General features: G+C 33.2%; 1 protein-coding gene across 1 annotated transcript in view; it reads left to right on the top strand.

Moving 5' to 3' along the window:
* apolpp (retinoid- and fatty-acid binding glycoprotein apolipophorin) overlaps window positions 1-23,034 on the top strand; it is a 149,538-nt gene that overhangs the window by 88,023 nt on the left and 38,481 nt on the right. Inside the window, exons 25-31 of the mRNA XM_089096953.1 lie at window positions 2,732-2,861; window positions 8,478-8,643; window positions 14,614-14,777; window positions 15,708-15,962; window positions 17,882-18,058; window positions 21,216-21,365; window positions 22,740-22,914. Coding sequence (XP_088953079.1) covers window positions 2,732-2,861; window positions 8,478-8,643; window positions 14,614-14,777; window positions 15,708-15,962; window positions 17,882-18,058; window positions 21,216-21,365; window positions 22,740-22,914 — 1,217 coding nt within the window. The remainder of the gene's footprint in view (window positions 1-2,731; window positions 2,862-8,477; window positions 8,644-14,613; window positions 14,778-15,707; window positions 15,963-17,881; window positions 18,059-21,215; window positions 21,366-22,739; window positions 22,915-23,034) is intronic.

Below are 23,034 nucleotides of genomic sequence, written 5' to 3' on the forward strand. Positions count from 1 at the left end.
GAAACCATAATAGACAATTAACATTTGCAATATGCCAATTTGTATAGACAACCAATTTAGTTTTTATTTTGAATCACTGGAATTTTTGAATTTGCATTAATTTTTTTAAACACCAAAATAGACTATTAAACTGTAAGTGTTCAAGATAATATTTTATTTTTACATTCATTAAAAAATTTGATTTTTTATTACTTTCTTATTGTTTGTTTTCTATTTTTTCTTTTATAGCGAAAATGAATATAACGAATATTAAAATCTGCCCAAAACCGTGCCGTCAAAGCAGTTTTTCGGCTGCCCCGAAGATATCCCACCCAGGACTTGTACTCCGATTTTGTTATTATCCCTTTTGAACAAATCATCAAAAAATTAAATGTATCCCTTGCATACTCCGCTTACCATAAAGGTCTTCCTCTCCAATTATCATCTTATTTTAATTGTAATAACTCTGAAGGCCTCTGTCTCCGTCCATCCAACCGTTTCTTCATTGTCCCCAAGTGTGTCTCTAGTTCCACCCAGCGATTCCCCATTTATAAATCTATGCTTCAATGGAATATAATACCCTCCAGTTTCGAGCTATCCACAAGTTTTCTCACGCTGTATAATAATATTGCTAAATTTCGATACTATAATTGTCTAAATTTTTAATCAATTTGTTTTATTTTACTCGTGTTTTCTCTTTCTTTTTTCTTTTTTTCTCTCTTCTTCATTTTCACTTTTTTGTTGTTATGGTCCTCAACAAGTTCGTTTCCAGGATCTCTGTTATTATTGGTGTTATGTTTTATTTTATTTGAAGAAATTGAGTTGAATTGAAAAAAGAAAACAAACAGAAAGAAAACAAAACAAATATATACTGAAATATTTGGTTTCACATTCTAACTTTAATCTCTTATCAAAACACTGACTAAAACGGGTATATTTGTAGTAAGCTACTTGTAACAAATTGATAGCGTAAAAAAGAATCAGTATAGGCTATTATAGGCCACAAACCGTTTGACTGCACATAAATATTGTACGTATTAAAACTCAATCGTTATCTAAGGTTAAGAAGGAGCGGATACTAAAATTGAGTAAATTTATTTTAAATTTTAATCCACCGTCGTATTTTACCTTCTGTTTGCCAAGTACTCTCAGACCTACTCTTATTTGTTCTAAACTATCCTTAGTAGCAATAAAGGTGAAGAAGAATCGCTTGTTTTTTCTCGTGTGCCGTAATTTGTTTACATACATAATCTTTTTAGCAATGTTAATTATTTCTCATCTTTTTATTGTAATTTCTTATAGTATAAATTTACAATATTTGCTAAACAATTTGACAGTATATCAGTCTAAGAATATAATTCAATTTTATTATTATCATTATTATGGTCATTAGTATTACTATTATAAGTATTATCATTATGATGGTTGCAGCAGCAGCTGCAACCTACTAAGTAAGAAACCGCGGACCATAGTACCCAAAATTAAAATAACGTGTTAAAAAAGATGGTACGTGAGAGCGGAATCGAAAATGGCCTTTCGGAACGAATCGAAACCCAGGTTTCAAAGGCCTATTGGCTCTACATAAAAAAGAGTAAATTTCGGGCTTGGTGTTTTGACATAGAACCATTTGTTTTTCCATTTTTAGCAGAGTATTCCTTGGTAGTTTCAAGGTGTTGTTTTTCCCCATATTAACCCCCATCCAGAGAGCACCACATGACAGTTTCTGGCCAGCTTGGGCATGCAATAATCGTCTCACAAAGTAGAGGAGAGAGTCAAACAACTCCTGTCAGTGTGGTCAAGTTGTCAACCAAAATAGGTCACAAGAGCGAATGTTGTAATTATAGGGGCATTAGCTTGGTGTCTTTAGGAAGGAAATTATTTAGTATGGTCTCATGGGTCTCTAAATTTAATTTTTCTCACAGTTAGAGTTGGAGTAAATACAAGTTATTTGTTACTAACCTTCGTCCAGAATCCTAGGACACTTCTAGCAGACACTCTTTTGGTAAGAAAAGCCATAGCTTTTTATAATTTCAATATGTATTCTTGTACTACGTAGATACTACATTCTACGCACTGAGTGGATTCAGAACAATTGTTTTCGAAACTAAGATTAACCGGATGATTAGATTGTTGTATAACACCTAACATAAAGATAAAAGGTAAATTAATTGCTAGCTAGATAATTTCTTTTAAGATCATGTTTTCATTACGTTGATCATGTTATGTCACAATTACGTTTTTGCCCAGTTAGCATCAGATTTCCATGGAATTTTCCCTCTTAACTTGCAGCGTCATTCATATCCGACCTTACTCAGGGTTAATTTCTCGCAGGAGTTTAGGCAAACAACTAGAGCAGGATTTAGTTTGAGGTATATTGGTCCATAGGTGTGGAATTCTGCTCCCCTGGATATTAGAGAGTGCGCTGATTACCAGCAGTTTCGCAGAATGGTGGGGAAGGTTATCTCTGAAGGTTGACTTTGGTTTTATTTACCTTGTTTGTATTTGGGCAGTTGTATTTTTTTCATTTAATTTGCTAACGGTGTTTAATAATTTATTGTAATTTTTAATGCGCTCAATTATGCCACCAGGCATTTACGCTGGTGTATTTTGTAGCATTATCTATATTTCATAAATAAAATATCTGTATGTGTATCTGTATCATTTAGCACTTTGTTTTAAAGTCTTCTTTCTGTTCAGCCTAAATTAAAAGAACAGAAACTTAGGATTTGTTTTATGACCATTAATTTTGCAGGATGACGTACGACAAAAAAGAGTATAGAAACAACTTAAAATATAAAGGCAAATTGGATATTGACTTGAAAAAGCTGCTTAACTTAGCAGGTGCCGCCAACTTTGTCTATGAAGACAGGAAGAAAGAAGAGGTATTTCTCTCTCTCTCTCTCTCTCTCTCTCTCTGTCTCTCTCCTCGAGCATTCGTGGGACTTTAGTAGGATAAATTAGAGTTCAAATTTTATTATGATTAATTGTATTTAAAGTATTGTTTTAAGCAACAAAATTTTCATTGCCATATCTGAGCCTATAAAAAAATCAATAAATTTTAATGAAATATTTCAATTTAGGTTGAAAAGCTGTGTTCCAATTAACTCACGCTTTATATACTGAAAGTTTTATGAATTTTCAGACCTTCCTGATTTCCATTCATGAAAGCGTTTATGAGAATAATGACAAAAAAGTTCTTCCATTATAAAAATGATCGTCTTTTAAATTATTTGATCTTATATCTGAGGTTTTTATAGATCTTGGTTTTTGTATTTCTTAATTATTAATGATCTTCGTTTTATTTGGAGCTGTTGAACCATCATAACATGTGACCTTGCGTCGATCTTCGGAAAACACAAAAAAAAGTATCTCTTGGCGTTTTTAAGCGGCTATTTGAATATAAGAAATTATTTGAACCAGAAATTTAACTATTTGAACCAGAAATGTAATTATAATTGCTTAAAGATTCGCCGGTGGTGTCGAAGTTGAGGTGAGGACTCCCCAGTGACTATCCGGGAGTCTCAACCCAAGATCAATAGTACACCTAGTGGTCTTTTCATTGCATTTATTGTAGACTTTACCCTTCCATACGAATCAAATCATGACAATTTACACCAATTACACCAATCAGATATTAAGGAATAGACTTATTATCATATATGGAGCCAATTACACCAATCAGATATTAATGAATAGACTTATTATCATATATTGAGCGAATAACACCAATCAGATATTAATTTAATAGACTTATTATCATACATGGAGCCAATTACATCCATCAGATAGTAAGGAATAGACTTATTATCATATATGGAGCCAATTATGCCAATCAGATATTAAGGAATAGACTTATTATCATATATGGAGCTGGGCAGAAAGCTGTGACTAATATTTCTTTCTTTAAAGGTTGTGTTTTCTAATGTCGCTGTTAAATCTATCCATGGAGTGGTTGAACCGTTATAACGCGTTAACTTGCAATCAAAAACGGATTATATCTTAAAGGAAATGAAAATAATGCGTTTTTGCGCGAAAATGGAGCTGCTTGAATATAGTAGTAGGCTGTTCAGTGAGCGTAAGCAGGATTTGAAGCAGGTTGTGTATGGTTTTTCTATGTAAAGAATAAGATCAACTTGTCTCATGACTGTTAAAGCGAATCGGAGAAATTTTGCAAGAAGGGACTATTATAATGAAGATGATCACAGGTGGAATTTCACAGATGAAAAAGAATAATTCAAAGTAATTTGTTATAATCATGGGTGCTCAAATCACAAATTACAAGCACAAAAAATCTCTTCAAATCATCATTTATTATTGTATTAATTTGCTATGATAGGGAATTTCTTGCGTAGCTGTGATGGTCTCCGGTGGCTTGGTACTTCAGTGAGTTATTAATAGTAATAGTGGTTGCATTGAAGAATTAAAATATGGTTATGAGATTTCTTTTTCTTCCTTTTGATGTTCTGACGATTTCATCTGTAAAACCATGGCAAGAGTAAAACTGCTCTTTAACTGCTCTTCTGCTTTTTTTTATTTATACTACTACTACTACTAACAACTCATCGCAGCACCAAGCCGCCTGAGGCCAACACAGCTACACACGCTCCTCCTCCACCCCAATCTATTCAAAGCCTCCCTTTTTACACCCGCCCACGAAGTTCCCATTTCCTTTAAATCTTTCTTTATGACGTCCTCCCACACCAGACGGGGACGACCTGCTTTCCGTTTAGCCCTAGATGGTTGGCCGAAAAGAACAATCTTCGGCAATCTGTCATCCTTCATCCGCACAACGTGCCCTAACCACATCAACCTTTCTTTCATTATAGACCTAAAAAGCGGTATTGAACCACATTTTTCGTATAGCCTATTGTTTGAAATACGGTCAGTCAGCCGGGTACCCAGAACAATCCTTAAGCAATTTCTCTGGAAAACATCTAGCAAATCTTCATCCGCTTTTCGGAGCGTCCATGCTTCAGAGCCATATTTGACCACTGTCATCACTGTAGCTTCTAATATTCGAATCTTGGTTTGCAGACTTATCTTCCTATTCTTCCAGACTTTTTTTAACTGTGAAAAAACACCCTGAGCCTTGGCTATTCTATTTTTAACATCTTCACTGCTCCCACCATCTTTACTAATAATACTACCAAGGTAAGTGAAGCTGACCACCTGATCAATCTTTTCATTACCCAACGTCACCTTTTCATCTTCACTTATTCCTAGCCTTAGTGACTTAGTCTTCTTAACATTAATTTTCAAACCTATTCTAGCACCCTGAACTCACAAAACCTCTAAAACTTCTTTCATTTTGCTCACACTTTCATCTAGGATGCTTAAATAATCACCACAATCTAAGTCAAGGAGACCTTATCTTCTTCATTTGATTCGATGTTCTCCCATTGTTTTTCCTAGGCTCCTAATAAGAAAATCCATTAAGACGTTCTTAATTAAGGGAGAAATAATACAGTCCAATTTAGTTGGCTATTCAGTAAAAACCAAGCTGTTTATATCATTTCCTACCTTAACAAGGGTTGTAACATTCACGGATAGAGCGCTAATAACTTTAATATGTTTGTCTCGTATACTATACAAGGATAAAACCTTTAAAAAAGCTCCTCTATCAACAGAATCGAACGCTTGCTCATAATCTATAAAACTGAGGACCAAAGGTGTTTGATAACTTAGGCACTTCTCAAATATTAACCTAAGAGTGAAAATTTGGTCAACACATCCTCTACCTTTTCTAAAACCGCACTGCTCTTCTCTTAAAACTTTGTCTACGGCATCTCTCAGTCTAAAAAGTATCATATTACTAAGCAATTTTCTACCTACAGAGACCAGACTAATGCCTCGATAATTACCACACTCACTTTTGTCACCTTTCTTATAAAGTGGCTTAATTAAGGTTTTCCTAAAATCGTTAGGTACTTCCCCTTTTTCAAAAATCATATTCATAATCTTCAATAACTTATTTCTAACCTCAGAACCACCATATTTGAGAAACTCATTTACTACCCTATCAGCACCTGGAGCCTTATTATTCTTTAGTCCTTTTAGTAATGTTGCTAATTCCTCCTCACAAAACAAATCTTCCTTCACATCCAAGGTATCACAAACTTTTTCATTTTCCTCTATATTTTTTCCTGCAGCTCTATCTTGGTTAAGCAAATTCTTAAAATGTTCGGCCCATCTCGCTTTAGCTTTTTCTTTATCGCTAATTGCTACCCCTTTCCTATCTTTAACTGGGACAAGTCCGAATTGACTACTATCTCTCAATTTTTTGACTTTCCAGTACAATATTTTACTATTATGCCGTCTAGCTGCATCTTCTAAATCCTCGGCAATTTTATCCGTGGCCTCCACTTCACACCTCCTTAGTTCATATTTCAATGCTTTCTCCACTTTATTTACATTTCTTTTGTTTTCATGCGATCTATCACTCAGATAATTCTTGTACAAGTCCTTTCTCCTTTCTATTAAACCTAAAGCTTTTTCACTAATATTCTTAGCTGCAATTCTAGGTTTCTTTCCTAAGACACCTTCAGCAACTTCACAAATTATTTTTCTAAAATTATTCCAACCATCTTCCACATTATCAAATTTTAAACTCTCAAGTTTAGTATTCAACTGTTCCTTGAAAGTTTCTCTCTAATTCTCACCCTAGAGTCTACCAACATCAAAACTTCCCGGGAGGTAGTTAACATTCCTATACTTCAGCTTTAAATCAATACTTGACACTACTAGATGGTGATCTTTACTTTTAACATCAATATCGGCACCCATATATACTCTAGTGCCTTTTACTGATTCTGACATTATTCGGTTTACAAGAACATAATCAATAAAGTTTGCTGTCTTACCATCACGTGAATACCATGTTAGTTTATGAGCCATTTTATGACCAAACACCGTATTGGTTATAACTAGACTGTTATACCTACAAAATTGCAAAAGTCTGTATCCATTACTGTTTTCTTTTCCTACACCAAATTTACCTAAGCTGGGATACCATCTATCCTTATTTCTACCAACCTGGGCGTTAAAATCTCCCAGTAATAACATCATATTTCTACCTGGGATCTTGTCTTTTTGCTCCTGTAACTGTAAGTAAAATTCATCTGAGTCACCAGTATCTCCATCAGTCGGTTCTACAGGGGCGTATACTACTATAACTGATACCCTGAACTTTCTAGTCATAAAATGAGCCATTAGTATTCTATTATTAATACCTTTCCAGCCTAAACAAGACTTAGCAGCTTCCTTATTCATCATGAGCCCTACTCCCTGTCTATGTAACCCATCCTTCCTGCCTGAGTACACAAATTCTATATCACCTAATTTCATGCTTCCTACCCCTGGGATATGAGTTTCTGAAACTCCTAATAAATCCAGTTCGAATCGTCTGAATTCATCAGTCAAAATGTCGATACGATCGTCATTTTTTAATGTCGTAACATTCCAAGTTCCGATTTTCATGTTTTTTAAATCATTGAAATTTTTTTTCGCCTCAGGAAAAGCAATGATCCCGGATACCAGTGCAGGACGGGGATCACATATCTTCTCAAGTCTACCCCTAAGTGCTTAAGCCGACTTATAACCGGGCAGCAAGAAGTCTCTGGGACCTCGATGAATGGAGGTTGTGTGCAATACTTAACTCTTCTTTGTCCAAACATGGTTTTTAATATTTGGTAATGCTCCTCTATTAACAAGAGAGTCGAACTCTTGCATAGACAATATTAAGCCTATTACCTCTAACTCATTATATATTCATGCCTACAAATATTATGCTACTACGGGGATATTTTTATTTATAAGTTCATAATAATAATTATTAATAATAATTCTCATCGTTTTTACCTAAATAAATAAATCACATTTTTTAACCTAACCTAATCTGTGATGGTTTTTTATCTGGAAAGCGTTTAGCTTTTAAAAATGCTCTGTATACATTAAAAAATTGAATTCCCATTCACTACTGTATTTTTTATTCATTTACCCTTTCGCCGTTACATGGAAAGGGTCGTCAAATTTTAGTTGTGTTTTGTTTTAAGGTTTGAATTTTTTTATACTATGCTTGGATTTTTATTAGTAATTTTTATTTTATTATCGTGCACAGAGGACGGTCAAGCGGAGGTCTTGACCGAAATATTTGCATTTTAGTCCATATTTTTCACTGGCTTGTATAATCCTCGTTTTTCTCTTATATACTATTTTTTCGTTTTATCATGAAACTTTTATTTTTTTCACGGAACGAATCAAATTATTGATTTAATCAAGTGTTTGGTAATTAGTAATCATGCAATTATTGATTTGGCTAGTAATCAGTAACCAAAAAGTAGCTGAGGGACCTCCCTTTGGAAGCTGAAAGATCTATTGAGTGTTTTATATATAAAAGAGGAAGGGGTGACTACAAAGAAGAAATTTGAATTTGTAATTTCTCCTGACCATAATAGTAAATATTTTAAATCTCTTTTTCAAACCAACTCCTTCTTTTCCAGTTTTTGCTGTCCGCTGAATTGAGTGGGGATTTAGCCCGAGTTCCATCTGGAATTCGTAAAGTGGAGTACGTCCTGAAAAATTCTATTAAAGAGAGAAGCTTTTCGCGTTCATCATGTGAAAAGCGTGATTGTCTAGAACATGTGATCTACTTTAAGAACTTGAGTGGTAAGCGATTTTTTTTTTAATCTACGGTAAGGGGTATAAGGAGGAAAAATAATCAAGCTATTTTAAGTGTTTAGCAATAAATAATTAATAGGCTAATTGAGGAAAAATAAGAACGGGAAAAAGTAAAAAAAAACTGTCATTCTGCCATTGAAAAAAAAACAAAAGAACGAAAAAGGCTATATCTCCCCAGGCTTTTTGCTCTCCTAGATTTGAAAAAAAAACTTTTGTATCCTTATTTTCATTGAAAAATGTCTTTTTTTGTATCTTAATTGAATAAATTTAAGAGACGACAAATTTGTCCCCATAGATATTGAAACATACATTTTGCCTCCCCCCCACCCTTGAAATTGGCGCCACTGGAATGTCCTCAGGTGGTGTAAGCATTTGTTGGTCACTGCTAGATTAAGATTCATATTTACTGGTTAATATCATATCAAGTAATTTGTAAATGAAATGAATACATAAATGTATATAATAAAAGTCACAGCTTTTAAGTTAACAGTCAAAGTTTTAAATTAAGATAGTGAAAAAAACCGAATATTTTGGTTTTATATTTAGATTCTTTTAAAGAAGAAAACTACAGTAAAAATCATTCACGAAACAACAAAGGGAGCTGAAAAAATTATATTTGTATGCAAATACAGCTTAAAATGGTGTTAAACTCAAGCTCAATGAGCAGTTAGGTACTTTTTAATTGTTCAGAAGTCAGAACACACAAGATTTTGGATCTGAATGTAAGATTTGAGAAAACCGGTTTCATAGTCACAAAGACAAGTGATGGGATGGAGAATGCATTGGACTTATATAATTTGGGCTATATAGTTGCACATTAGGGGGGGGGGTAAAGTATAGCGGGTCTACATGCAAAATATGTTAGCTACAATTATTCTGCATATTATGAAGTAAGAATTATTTTCTGACTTCACTTTGTCTAAATACTTTATCTCTCCCCCCAAATTGGCAAATATATAGTCCAAATTACATAAGTCCAATGCATTCTGGCAAACTAAATAAGTCTTGTGGCCATGAAATATGAAATCGGTTTTTAAAGATCGACAGATTAAAGTTCTTGAGTGTGTTCTGAATAATTAACAAGTACCACCAGTTATGCACAGTAATTCATACCTGTGCACAATATTGTAATTCAAACTATTTCTAATAATGCACATGTACAGCCAAGGTCGCATCCAGGGGGCAGGGGGTTCGACCCCCTCCCTCCGAAACGTTTGTCCGTCTCGTAAAAACGTAACGAAAATGAATAAATGAATATAAATAAATTTTTGTTGCGTTTTTTAAAGTTTTTTTTTGTACTCCCCCTTCCACGAAAAAAATCCTGGATACGCCCCTGTGTGCAACATAATAAGTACTGTCTTTTCAAATCGTACAAATAACCTAGGTCAGTGTAATTAAAGTTAATTAAGATAAGAGCAGTTTAAATTAAAGCAAATTTGAAAATGTGAATGAAATTTTTTTGGGGTTGCTTACCGGGCGGAAATACCCTGGTTGCTTCAGTCAGTGTTATGTCGCTGCGTTTATGGTGACAAATTAATGACGGATTTATTAAACTTTAATTTATTTATTTCTCTCCGAATCAGGGAATATAAATACAAAACAAAGAAAAATAGTCAAACACTAGAGGCACTCAAATAACTCCTCGAAGCAACGCATGACAAAAAGGAGACAAGCATAAAAAGGGGGAAAATTGGTCTAGAAAAAATAACTGAGTTGACTACATAAAATGAAAATAACAAAAGTAATTAGAATTTTAAGGTTTTTTATTAAATTCTGAAAAAATGGAAATGATTATAATCATTGAATGACTCATTTATGATCCTGAATTATTATTCAAACAGTAAATAATAATTCAGACATCAAATGTTACTAAAATTTTTCAAATTATTATTATTGAAATTGTTATTATTCCAACATTAAATAATTGCTGAAATATTTATTTTCCTCAAAATCTAGGAGTAAAAAAGTGAGTTGCAAAACTACTCCAACAAACCCAAAAAGCAACCATTTACGGAAAAAAATAGGCCAAGGAAAATTGCTGAATTGAAAATGTAAAATAAAAGTAACAAAAAAAAGTATTTCTTGAATAAGCATTGAAACATTTAGACGTTTTACTTTAGACGTTTTTATTTTGCCATGTGCTTCTTGAATAAACATACAAATATTTAGAGGTTTTACTTTAGACGTTTTTATATTGCCAAGTATTTCTTGAATAAACATAGAAACATTTAGACGTTTTGCTTAAGAAGTTTTTATATTGCTAAGTATTTCTTGAATAAACATAGAAACATTTAGACGTTTTGCTTAAGAAGTTTTTATATTGCTAAGTATTTCTTGAATAAGCATAGAAATAGACGTTTTTATTTTACCAATTATTTCTTGAATAAACATATAAACACTTACACATTTTACTTTAGACGTTTTTATATTGCTAAGTATTTCTTGAATAAGCATAGAAATATTTAGCCGTTTTTTATTTCGCCAAGTATTTCTTGAATAAACATTGAAACATTTAGACGCTTTACTTTAGGCGTTTTTATATTGCTAAGTCTTTCTTGAATAAGCATAGATGTTTAGATGTTTCACTTTAGACGTTGTATTACTAAGTATTTCTTGAATAAGCATATAAACATTTAGACGTTTTACTTTAGACGCTTTTATATTGTTAGTTATTTCTTGAATAACCATAGAAACATTTATTTTAGTTTTAGACGTTTTTATATTGCTAAGTCTTTCTTGAATAAGCATAGATGTTTAGATGTTTCACTTTAGACGTTTTATTACTAAGTATTTCTTGAATAAGCATATAAACATTTAGACGTTTTACTTTAGACGCTTTTATATTGTTAGTTATTTCTTGAATAACCATAGAAACATTTATTTTAGTTTTAGACGTTTTTATATTGCTAAGTCTTTCTTGAATAAGCATAGATGTTTAGATGTTGCACTTTAGACGTTGTATTACTAAGTATTTCTTGAATAAGCATAGAAACATTTAGACGTTTTACTTTAGACGCTTTTATATTGTTAGTTATTTCTTGAATAACCATAGAAACATTTATTTTAGTTTTAGACGTTTTTATATTGCTAAGTATCTCTTGAATAACCATAGAAACGTTTATTTTAGTTTTAGACGTTTTTATATTGCTAAGTATCTCTGGAATAACCATAGAAACATTTATTTTAGTTTTAGACGTTTTTATATTGCTAAGTATCTCTTGAATAACCATAGAAACATTTATTTTAGTCTTAGACGTTTTTATATTGCTAAGTATCTCTTGAATAACCATAGAAACATTTATTTTAGTTTTAGACGTTTTTATATTGCTAAGTCTTTCTTGAATAAGCATAGATGTTTAGATGTTTCACTTTAGACGTTGTATTACTAAGTATTTCTTGAATAAGCATATAAACATTTAGACGTTTTACTTTAGACGCTTTTATATTGTTAGTTATTTCTTGAATAACCATAGAAACATTTATTTTAGTTTTAGACGTTTTTATATTGCTAAGTATCTCTTGAATAACCATAGAAACGTTTAATTTAGTTTTAGACGTTTTTATATTGCTAAGTATCTCTTGAATAACCATAGAAACATTTATTTTAGTTTTAGACGTTTTTATATTGCTAAGTATCTCTTGAATAACCATAGAAACATTTATTTTAGTTTTAGACGTTTTTATATTGCTAAGTATCTCTTGAATAACCATAGAAACATTTATTTTAGTCTTAGACGTTTTTATATTGCTAAGTATCTCTTGAATAACCATAGAAACATTTATTTTAGTTTTAGACGTTTTTATATTGCTAAGTCTTTCTTGAATAAGCATAGATGTTTAGATGTTTCACTTTAGACGTTGTATTACTAAGTATTTCTTGAATAAGCATAGAAACATTTAGACGTTTTACTTTAGACGATTTTATATTGTTAGTTATTTCTTGAATAACCATAGAAACATTTACTTTAGTTTTAGACGTTTTTATATTGATAAGTATATCTGGAATAACCATAGAAACATTTACTTTAGTTTTAGACGTTTTTATATTGCTAAGTATCTCTGGAATAACCATAGAAACATTTATTTTAGTTTTAGACGTTTTTATATTGCTAAGTATCTCTTGAATAACCATAGAAACATTTATTTTAGTTTTAGACGTTTTTATATTGCTAAGTATCTCTTGAATAACCATAGAAACATTTATTTTAGTCTTAGACGTTTTTATATTGCTAAGTATCTCTTGAATAAGCATAGAAACATTTTCATCATGGGCCTGATATTATGAACAAAGATCCCGACGATATACACAAATCAACGAAAAAAATAATCAAGGAGGTCTACTCATTATGGTTCTTTTCAGCCGTCTATGATCTCCGTTGGGACTAGAAACTGCAGTGGTGGGGTTACTATAGAACCTGATACTGTTACCTAGAATATTACTTAGTTGGTGCCAGACAGTGCAGTGATTGAGTGGCCAGGGAACTTCACTTTTTTGTCGAAATTATTGCTATTGTACTAAAGACATCAAAATAAAAGCATCTTTTGCCCCTTGTATCCATCCCAGGTCTTCATTTATGAAAACCACGGTCTTGTAAGGTTTTTTTTCGGTAGTTTCGAAATTATGAAGTTTTCCAGGCAGTACCATATTTTTTTCAGTGTTGCCACGCTGAACTGTTAAAATAAATAGAAAAAACTAATTAATGAAGTTTGCTAACACTTCACATCTGTAACAATTCAAGCATTCATAATCTGGTGATACCCAAAGACAACTACAACTAAAAAGAAAAGCTACACCTTCTTCCGATGATTGTGCAATATGTTTTAGCTTTTATTGCTGATTTTCCACCCATGTTTCTTTTCTAAGCGTAGCGCCCACTACTACTAAAAGCTACATAACTGCATATAGAGGTTTCTTCATTAAAAAGCTAATTCCCGATTTATTTTTTTTTTTCAAGATATATGTGCTTGGATAACTTTTCATGGAACCAATTAGATGTCATTATAACTGTCCTTGGAACTTTTACTATTTGCACCAAACATTACTGTGGCTTAGTGGCTATACAACTTCCTTTTCATTTTCTGAATTATTACTCAACTTCCAGTACCAGAAACTGCAATGTCTAAGTGGCCATGGAGATTTATTCTATTCTCTAAAATACCCTATAGTCTATTTCTTCAACTGAGAAGACAAATTTTTAATGACACTGTTTTAAAAATAACATAATATTATGAAAATAAAAGGCAACCCTTGGTCTTACTTTTTGAGAATGAATTGGTTCAAGTCCATCTACTATTTGTATAATAAAAGAACCTCTAAGATAAGTTAGATATGTGACACATGGCACAAGAATTATGACAAGTCCCTAGAGTGTAAGCTTTGAGCGTGATCCTAATAGCTCATAAAAAAAAGAAAAATAAATATATAAAATCCAGATAAATAAAATTAAGTGAGTAGTTAGAAAGGGTTGTGTTAAATAATTGAATTAAATGTTTAAATATGAAAATAAAAAACCTTGTGTAATTGTTAAGTAAAATTTTGTGTAAAATTATGGGAAGATCAGGTTATTCATTTCGGGTAATGGGAATTTTGTATTTTGGGAAGGAGGGAATTTATGGTAAACAAAGGGATGTTGGAGTGAACAAATATATTTTGTTGAACTTATTGTAATTTAGTCCCACTGTGGAGAGTGTGCTTTATGATGGGAGACTACCCTGAATTACGACTCGAATTTTTTGATAATGGTAATTGATTGTAGAATACCCCAAACCTAAATCTGCTAAGTTAAAAACTGCTTAAACTTCAGTATTAATTGATAATGTTGGGGTTTCAAATATCATTTTTTTAAGTGGTGCACAAATAAAGCTATTAGTTTCGGATTGTAAAGACATTGGAACCAATGAGAGGAGAGGAGGAGGGTAAAAAAGGGTAAAAATAGCTTTTTACGATTCTTTTTTTAGATAAGAGAAACGAGAACTTCGAATTTGGCATGACGGTAAAGAGAAAGGAAAATAGAAAGGATGCAACTTCTGGGCTTCAAGTGAGATTTAAGGATGGAGATGTTTTCGAAAATGCTGTTGAATACTATTTTAATAAAGAAGCAAGCAAACTTATTGGATTTAAGGTAATTTCATAAGTAAATTCCATTATTTCATTGTCTCTGGGTTCGTACAATCCATTTTTTGCGTCCTCTTACATGCATTGTATTGACTTTTCTTTCTGTTGCGACGAAATATATTTTTTCGCTGATATCTGACCAATAAGGTCAGATAACACTCGTATAACTGTTTTTTTTAATGTAGAACGATTCATTGCACCGTCTGTGTACTTGAGACAGAAGGGAGGAGGAGACTTACCTCCCGTAATACTTGTTTGAAGTAGAAATTTAAAAAGTTATCTTGTTGAAAACCGTTCTATTTTTACAAATATACTGCTATTTTCTTTCTAAAACTAACTTATATTGAAGGAATTATTAAAGCTTTAACACACAAAGAAAAATTTACGGGAATATTTTTTTATACCAGGAATGTAAATATAGAGAGTGATGTTCAGTAAATTAGGTAAGTAATTGGGCCTGACGTCAACCCCCCGCCGCCCCTGCATAAGTCCTTGCATAACAAAGAATGTTTTTCTATGCACTTGTAGCAATAGAACCTAATCGGTTTGACAGAGTAGCTTTTCGAGCTAATGAGTTTATGACAAGATTAGTAAATTATTATGAAATCAGGACACTACGCGTGGTAAGTTTACAACTCATATTTTTTTTTCTTTAAAAAGTGTTAATCCATTCCAAATCTATGGATTATGCTCCGAAAATTGTATTGAATTGTACTTATCGAAACGTGTAAGGACCTTGAATGTCACAGTGATGGCACACAGTGGCAGCCAATGTAATCTTTTTTTTTTTATTCTAAATATAAATCCCTTCCTGGTCTATGCAAGAATGACAATGGATTACATCAAGACGTCCAGTGGTGGCTGCATTACCTTATGCATTACCTTATTGCCTCCAATATAATATTTTTTTTTCTTGAAAAATGTCAATACATTCTAGGTTTATGAATCAGAATCCGAAAAGGGTGTTGAATTGTACACATCAAGACGTGTGATGGCCGCCAATGTTGTTCGTGAATCCAAGTCTCGGGTATTCAGCAGTTCAGTGAAGCAGAAGTTGATCTGTTCAATCTGGCTTGATAAAAAATCGAAGCCGGATAGGAAACTGTCAGTGTATTTTTCATCAGAACCTAATAAGCTAGATGATATGGATGGCTACAACTGGAAGGTATCCATAAGGCATCCTGCTATGAAGGTACTTTTTTTGTAATTGTTTTCCAATTTGATCGTTTACAAATCAACCATTGATTTTTCCTGCACAAAGAGGTTGTACGTAAAGGACTCCCCCCTCCTTCCCCACATACCCACTAAAAACTATTTCAAGGACTCTGGGAAATTACTTTTAGAAATATAGACCTAATGTTACGTTTTTGGTCACTGGGTCCGTGCCTGTATTGCAAGTCATCCTGATTTGGAAACATTTTCATTTGAATAATTATTAATTGTCCTGCTTGATTTTTCGTCTAATCAACCATTGTCTTGCCTATGCATTAGGGACAAAGATAAGAGAAATCCCCCCTCCCCACATACACACTAATCATTATTTCAACGACTCTGGGAAACGACTTTGAGAAATATAAACCTAACTTTACGTTTTTGGTCACCAGGTCCGTACCTGTATTGGAAGTCATCCCGATTTGGAAACATTTTCATTTGAATAATTTATTGGCTGTCCTGCTTGATTTTCTGTTTATCAACCTATGTCTTGCTTACACTAGGGACATAGATAAGAGAATCCCCCCCCCCCCCCCACCCTCCCCACAAAAATATTATTTCAAGGACTTTAGGAATACTTGAGAAATATGTACCTAATAATAAAATTTTAGCCATCTAGTCTCATACTCCTATTGTAGCTAAAAGGTGTCCCCCATCCCCCCCCCCCCACACACACGCTAAAAACTACTTCAGTGACTCTGGGAGAACTTGAGAAATATAGACATGATATTAGGTTTTTAGACACTAGGTCCATACCTCTATTGCAAGCTATCCCGATTTGTTAATATTTTCATTAGATTAGCTTATCGGTTGTCTGTACAATTAAATTATGACTTGCTTAGACACTTGTAAAATAGATAAGACAGAATCCCTGCCTCTACAAGAACTTGATTTCAAGGACTCTAGGAAAACTTGAGGACTCTTAGGAAAAAGGTGTCCGAAATTCTTTCTGCTTTGATGGTATATTTCTTACATTAATTTTATTAACTTTTTAACCTGATTGCTCATCCAATCAACCTAGGAAGCTTCTGCACACAAGAGATATTGATGAAAGGGAATTCTTTCCTCTCCCCGAAAAATAAGTTTCAATAACTCCCAGAATTTTGAAATTTTCAACCTATATTTAATATATATTTAATATTTTCTATAATTAATAATATAGTTTTGGCCATCAGTTTTCTGCAAGGTATCCTGATTTGAAGATATTTTAATTTCATTCCTTGATTGGTTTTCAACCTGATTTTTCTTTATCCAATCAACGTATGAATTGCGTCCTAGCCGAGTAGAGTGGTGCGCTGGATTTAGGATTCTTTGTCCGAGAGGATGAGGGTTTGAATCCCAATGTACAATTATTTGGTTTGGGACGGGGGTCAGTGGCGTGACTCTGTAGGCTCAGCCAGAGTCGACCCAGCTTTAAATGGGTACCTGGGGAAGGTAAACAGGAAGGGTATGCGAAAGCATAGGATGGTTGGCCCCCAACCCCCATTGCACTTCCTGGCTGAAGGGCAAAGGAACGGAGATCAGCACCGCCGGTTGGGACTATCCAATGCCGTATTCTTTACATTTTTACATTTTTATGAATTACATGTACATAAGGGGCATAGGCATGTTTCATTTTAAGCCAGTAGAGGGTAACGACCAGTTTTTGGGTTTCAATTTTGTACAATTATTTCTGTATTTTTATGTTTTCTGTGTCTTTTCGTGTCTTGTGTTTTTCTGTGTCTCAATTTTTTACAAGTTTTTCTGTGTTTTTCCCTCTGTTTTCTGTGTCTATAGTTTCTATGACTTCTGTGCCGCTAGTTTATAGTAATTTTACCTGTCTCTATTCATGATTAAACAGTCACAAATTTAGCAATTGTCACAAATAATGATTGGAATCATTAATGAAGTATTTTTCAGGACTTTGACGTTATTGGCGAGGTACATTGTAATGGAAAGAATCGTTTATACCATGGGAAGGTTGATATGGACGTTTTGAGTACTCTTCACAAAAGATGGGTTCTTGAAGGAAATATCTACAGAGATAACATAAAACAAGGAGTAAACTATACTTATGACCTCACTTTGCAGTCGCAGGTTAGTTCATGCCATACTTTCACTACCACCAAATGTTTTGACGTTTAACCCATCAAAATTCCCCTAATTTCCCTAATTATGTCCCCCAAAAATCAGAAATTTTGTGTTAACATTGGCGTATTTTGAGAACGTCAGTTCTCGGGGAAATTTCAAGATACCCCGAAACATTCAGGGATAGCAGAAGCATTGAACTCATTTTCAGGGATATTCAGGGATAGCAGAAGCATTGAACTCATTTTTTTATGTCCTTAGGGCCCCACCACATTATCCTTAAAATTTCCAAAATTATATAAAACTCGTTAGTGGATTATTTCCTTAAGCTGTCTGAGGCATCACACCACCCTACTATTTCGTTTTACTTTTGTTTCTATTTTATCTATGATTGAATCTGATATTCTTTTTTTTGTATATTTTTTATCTATTTATTCTCAGTTTATTAATGATATGTAGAGTAATAATAAATTTGTATATATATCATAAAAAAATTGACAAATATTCATAATTTTTTCCCCAGGACCTGTCTAAGGATAGTCTTATTTAATCTTTTGACCATATCAAACAAAGTTCTACGAAAAAATGGGGTCCGATCGCACTTTCTAGGGCTATAATGAAAGAAAGGTTAAGATTTTTATGTCACGTTTTACGGGTGAAGGATGACAAACGCCTAAAAATTGTTCTTTTTGAACAGCAATCTGGGGTCAAAAGAAAGGCAGGTTGCCACAGAGAAACAGAGATTTTACTTCAAATAATCCTGTAAGCTTTTCGTTCTTTTTACTGAAGAAGAACCAATCAAGTGGAACTGTAAAGTATCGTCAATAAAATAAGACCAAATAATAAAAGTGAATAAAATGAATAACAACAAAAATTAGATGAACTATTATTTTATTTATTTTACTTTTTTGCATTTTACTTTTTGAACTATTTATTTTACTTTTTTGCATATTTTTATTGTGCTTTGTCATATATTCTCTGTCAGGAATTATTTATTCTACAATTTGTTTATTTGCATTCTCGAATTCACTTAAGAGGGGAGAATGGATGTTTCATTATGACCTTACCCTTATCCACCAAAATTATTGCTATAGCTTATATAGTTTCTGCAAGTCATTTTACTAAGGAGTTGATAGACTTCTTGATAGAAACTTGTAGTGAGGTAGGAATGGGTCATAAGGGAGTATTTAAAGGAACTGAGACTTAATGGGAAGGGTTAAAGAGTGACGCTTTAAACAAATTGACGGGGAGGAGGAGCGTTTACAGCTGTGTTGGCCTCAGGTAGCTTGATGCTGCAGTGATTGTTGGGATTAGAACTAGCAGTAGTAGTTGTATTGATAAATATAAGTTTCAATTATTTTGATATATACTAGTAATTAGTGTCATAAATTTTCAGTTGATTTTTTTTTAGTGAAAAGGCGATAAGACCTCTCCCCTGTGTGATTCTTTCAACTACCACCTAGAATAATTGAAATGCAGAAATGGACTTTTTCGGATTTTTATCCAGCTAGGATTTTTGTTTTCATTTGTTTATTAGTTTTTATTAATCTATTTGTTATTAATATTATTTATTTGCTGTTGTTATTTGCTATTATAATTTTATAATTTTACGAATATTTTGACAGTAGGGATTACTGTCCTAAATTATCAGTGAATTTATTTTCATGTAGTCATTTCAGAAAAGCCATCTGTTTTATATTCACCTTCTACAACATTTTAAATTTCGATACTCTCATTGAGTCAACTAGGGCGGTTCATGGTTCTCCTTTTGGTCATGAGAAAGGGCTCTAAATAATGAATGACTTTTTATATTGGACTATTTAAGGCAGGAGTGTACGCAGTGGGGAGGGGGGGCTTGGGACCCTGGCCCTTTATGGTTGTTCATTGTTTGTTATTTATTTGTTCTTGTAGCCATGGCTAATGGAGCTTCTGGCCAAAATAAAACTATCCATCCGTCTATTTCTCTGCTGCGTGTTAATAATCTCGAAAGTAAAAATCAATGTTAGTGTAGAAAATCGCCTCGTATTGGGTAGATAATTTTATTCCTGAAAAACTCCTTTTTTTAAGTTCCGTTGGCATTCTTATTAAAACCTGAGAATTATAGCTAAAGAAAATATTATCTATCCTTGGGACCGTTCTTATTTATCTTTTAACTTAAAAAGGGAGAAGTGATCTTAAATTTTTTAATGCTAAGGACAAAATAGCTCTACTAAAATCTTCAAAAATATTATTCCCGTTCTGAACCGTAAGCGTATATTTGAGAATTTGTTTGGTAGGGAGGTGGGCACTATTTCAAAGGAAAACACCAATAATAGCTGAATTACATAGAAATTGTGAGCAATTATAAGAAAACTAGAAAACATCTTGTAATTAAGGGGGAGGCAGGGGCCCAAATCTCCCATCATGGCATCTGTATGTATGGAATGAATTTTACTCATCTTTGAGTTTTATGCTCCACAAACAGTCCTTGTCTCTCAATTTTGATTGGGCTAAATTCAGGTTATTTATTTTTATTTTATTTTTTTTAGTCCAAGCTATCTTTTCTGAGAAGTATTTATAGGTCCAAATTAGAAAACTTGCAAGTTTAACGACTATTATGCAGAGGATTGGCAGTAAATAAAAATGGATATTCAGCGATGAATTACTTATGGAATTTTGCGACTGTCAACTCATTTATAAGACTATGTACTGAGTAATTTGGCCCAGCTAAACATTGTTCATTACAACTATGCTAAATTTGGTGCTATGTCTCAGAATATTATTAAATTCATATTGTATTAACGTTAGTCCACCCCATCCCGTCCGGATTCAAAGGGCATAAATAAGATGTATAGGTGAACACTCTTTCTCTTACCAGAAAATGCTTGCGATCCCCCCTTTCCCTCGGCTTAAATTTTGGCCACCATAAAAAAATACACGTATGTAGGGAGTGGGGAGTAGAAAAACATGTTTCTTTTGTGGCTTTTCTTGTAGATTTTCCTGTAGCCTTTTCTGTAGCTTTTCCTTTTTCCATATAATTCGCCTATTTTTGGTGTCATTTTCGAATCTGGCCTTAAAAATTATTTAAGTTTTTTTTTTCTTTCTCTAGTTTTTAATTATTCTTGAATTGAACGAGTTGGATTTCTCTTGAACCAGTTTAACCAACGTGTGATTTTATTTACTTAAGGGTAAAGATTTATCGTGGAAGGTGGATGGATACAAGACAGTAACACCAGCTGGACGATTGGGAACCACGTTCATCACTTTGAAAGACGGTAACAACGAAAATGTTCTTCTAACCAAATATGAGATCACGGAAAAATCCTTTGCTTTCAAGGTAAATCGAATGTATGTTATACAAAATTTATCGATAAATTGAAGCAATCTATCCAGCATCAAGCAGACTGTTGAGTAAGAAACACCCTCATTTATGTGACATACCTAATTCTGAAACTTGAACGTGTAGCGTCTTGATACTCAACAGTAAAATCAGTAAAGTTATTCGCCCCTCTAGTTGCATACTTGCGGAGTGAACGATCAGTAAAATTATGTAAAAAAAAACAACAGTAAAATATGCAGAATATTTATCATCCCAAAGTCGACGGGTAAAAACAGCAGATTGGTAATCGTGAATCTGACAAATAACAAAAAGGAATAGTTTATAAATATTGTCATTTATCTAAAATTGTATGATGAATACATTGTGAATCCATTTTTAAGTTAAATTATAAATTTTAGTCTGTGCATATCGCGACTTGAGAGAAAAGCCTAATGTGTAAGGAACCAAACTTTAGGAAATCTTCAAAAACCTAATATAATTCTTTCTGTTCTTTCAAATTTCTGTTCTTTGCGGCCGTCTGCTGCTAAGCAACAGAAAATACAGTTTTATCCCAGTCGATACCTCAGCAATTTCCCTGAGAGTGAATTTACCCTGTGGGGGAAATTATTCTACCCTCCTTGTTTGTTTCCACTATCATTATCTGCCAGAGAAAAAATCAACCTGTTATTTTTTTGGACTATTGATTCCTAAACCTTCAATCTCGTTTTTTTTAGTATATTTTTGTGCAATAATTCTCAATTTCTCTCTCAGGTTGCAATATGCTGGGGATTAGTAAATGGTTTAGTCTCGTGACATGCTTTCCTCGTATATTTTTTTCTCTAGTCTGACTTTGGACTCCCAGTTCTTGCGATATATAAGAAGAAGAAAATAACAGAAAAGCAAAATACGGAAAAAAAAGAATTAGACCACAGAAGTGATGCCCTCTATTTACCCCTGTTGCACGAAGAGTACCCTTTTTGCTCTGTTGTACCAAGGACAGTGGAAAGTAAATCTGATTGCTTAAGTTGGTTATGCGGAAAGTTACACGGCCCTATATATCTAAGAATATTAGAGAAAATTTGGAACTCAGTTTTCAATGAAAAAGACCTCCATATGTATGTAGCTATGCAACTTTTGGTAGCAGACAATGCCAAATTTTAGAAAAGAAACGTGGGTAACAAAAAGCTATGAAGATATGATTTAAAGGAAGCCAACAGCTTAAAAATGTATAGCTTTCCGTTGAAGGTGTAGTTGTCTTTGGGAAACACCATGCTGTTTATAACCTGTCCAGAAAAAGAAATTCGAACCAAAATTCTATCCAGCTACCCCCTACCACAATTTTGGATTTACTTACAAGGGTTATACCATGTTTATTTTTTTTATGAATTGTAGGTTGGTAGACCGGAGAGGCAAATGGGATTAGGTGCTCAGTGGAACAATATTGGCTCTGTTCAGGATCCTAGATATACTCTTGAAGCTTCTACAGCAGTCCTTGGACTTGCGCCGACGATCTACTCCTTTGAGATATCACCATACCAAAGACTCCAGACTCAGATTTATAATAATGGTAAGCTCCAAATTTTATTACCTCAATTGGGATTAAGGGAATAGGCTTCTTCTTAAGATAACCCTAACTGTAATCTCACAGGTGTTTTTTATCCCCTTTACTGTTGGATGCGTTTTTGCC

The sequence above is a fragment of the Artemia sp. Qi Xiang Cuo genome, chromosome 11 (genome assembly GCF_049724085.1).
Source record: "Artemia sp. Qi Xiang Cuo chromosome 11, ASM4972408v1, whole genome shotgun sequence".
NCBI classification, from domain to species: Eukaryota; Metazoa; Arthropoda; class Branchiopoda; order Anostraca; family Artemiidae; genus Artemia; species Artemia sp. Qi Xiang Cuo.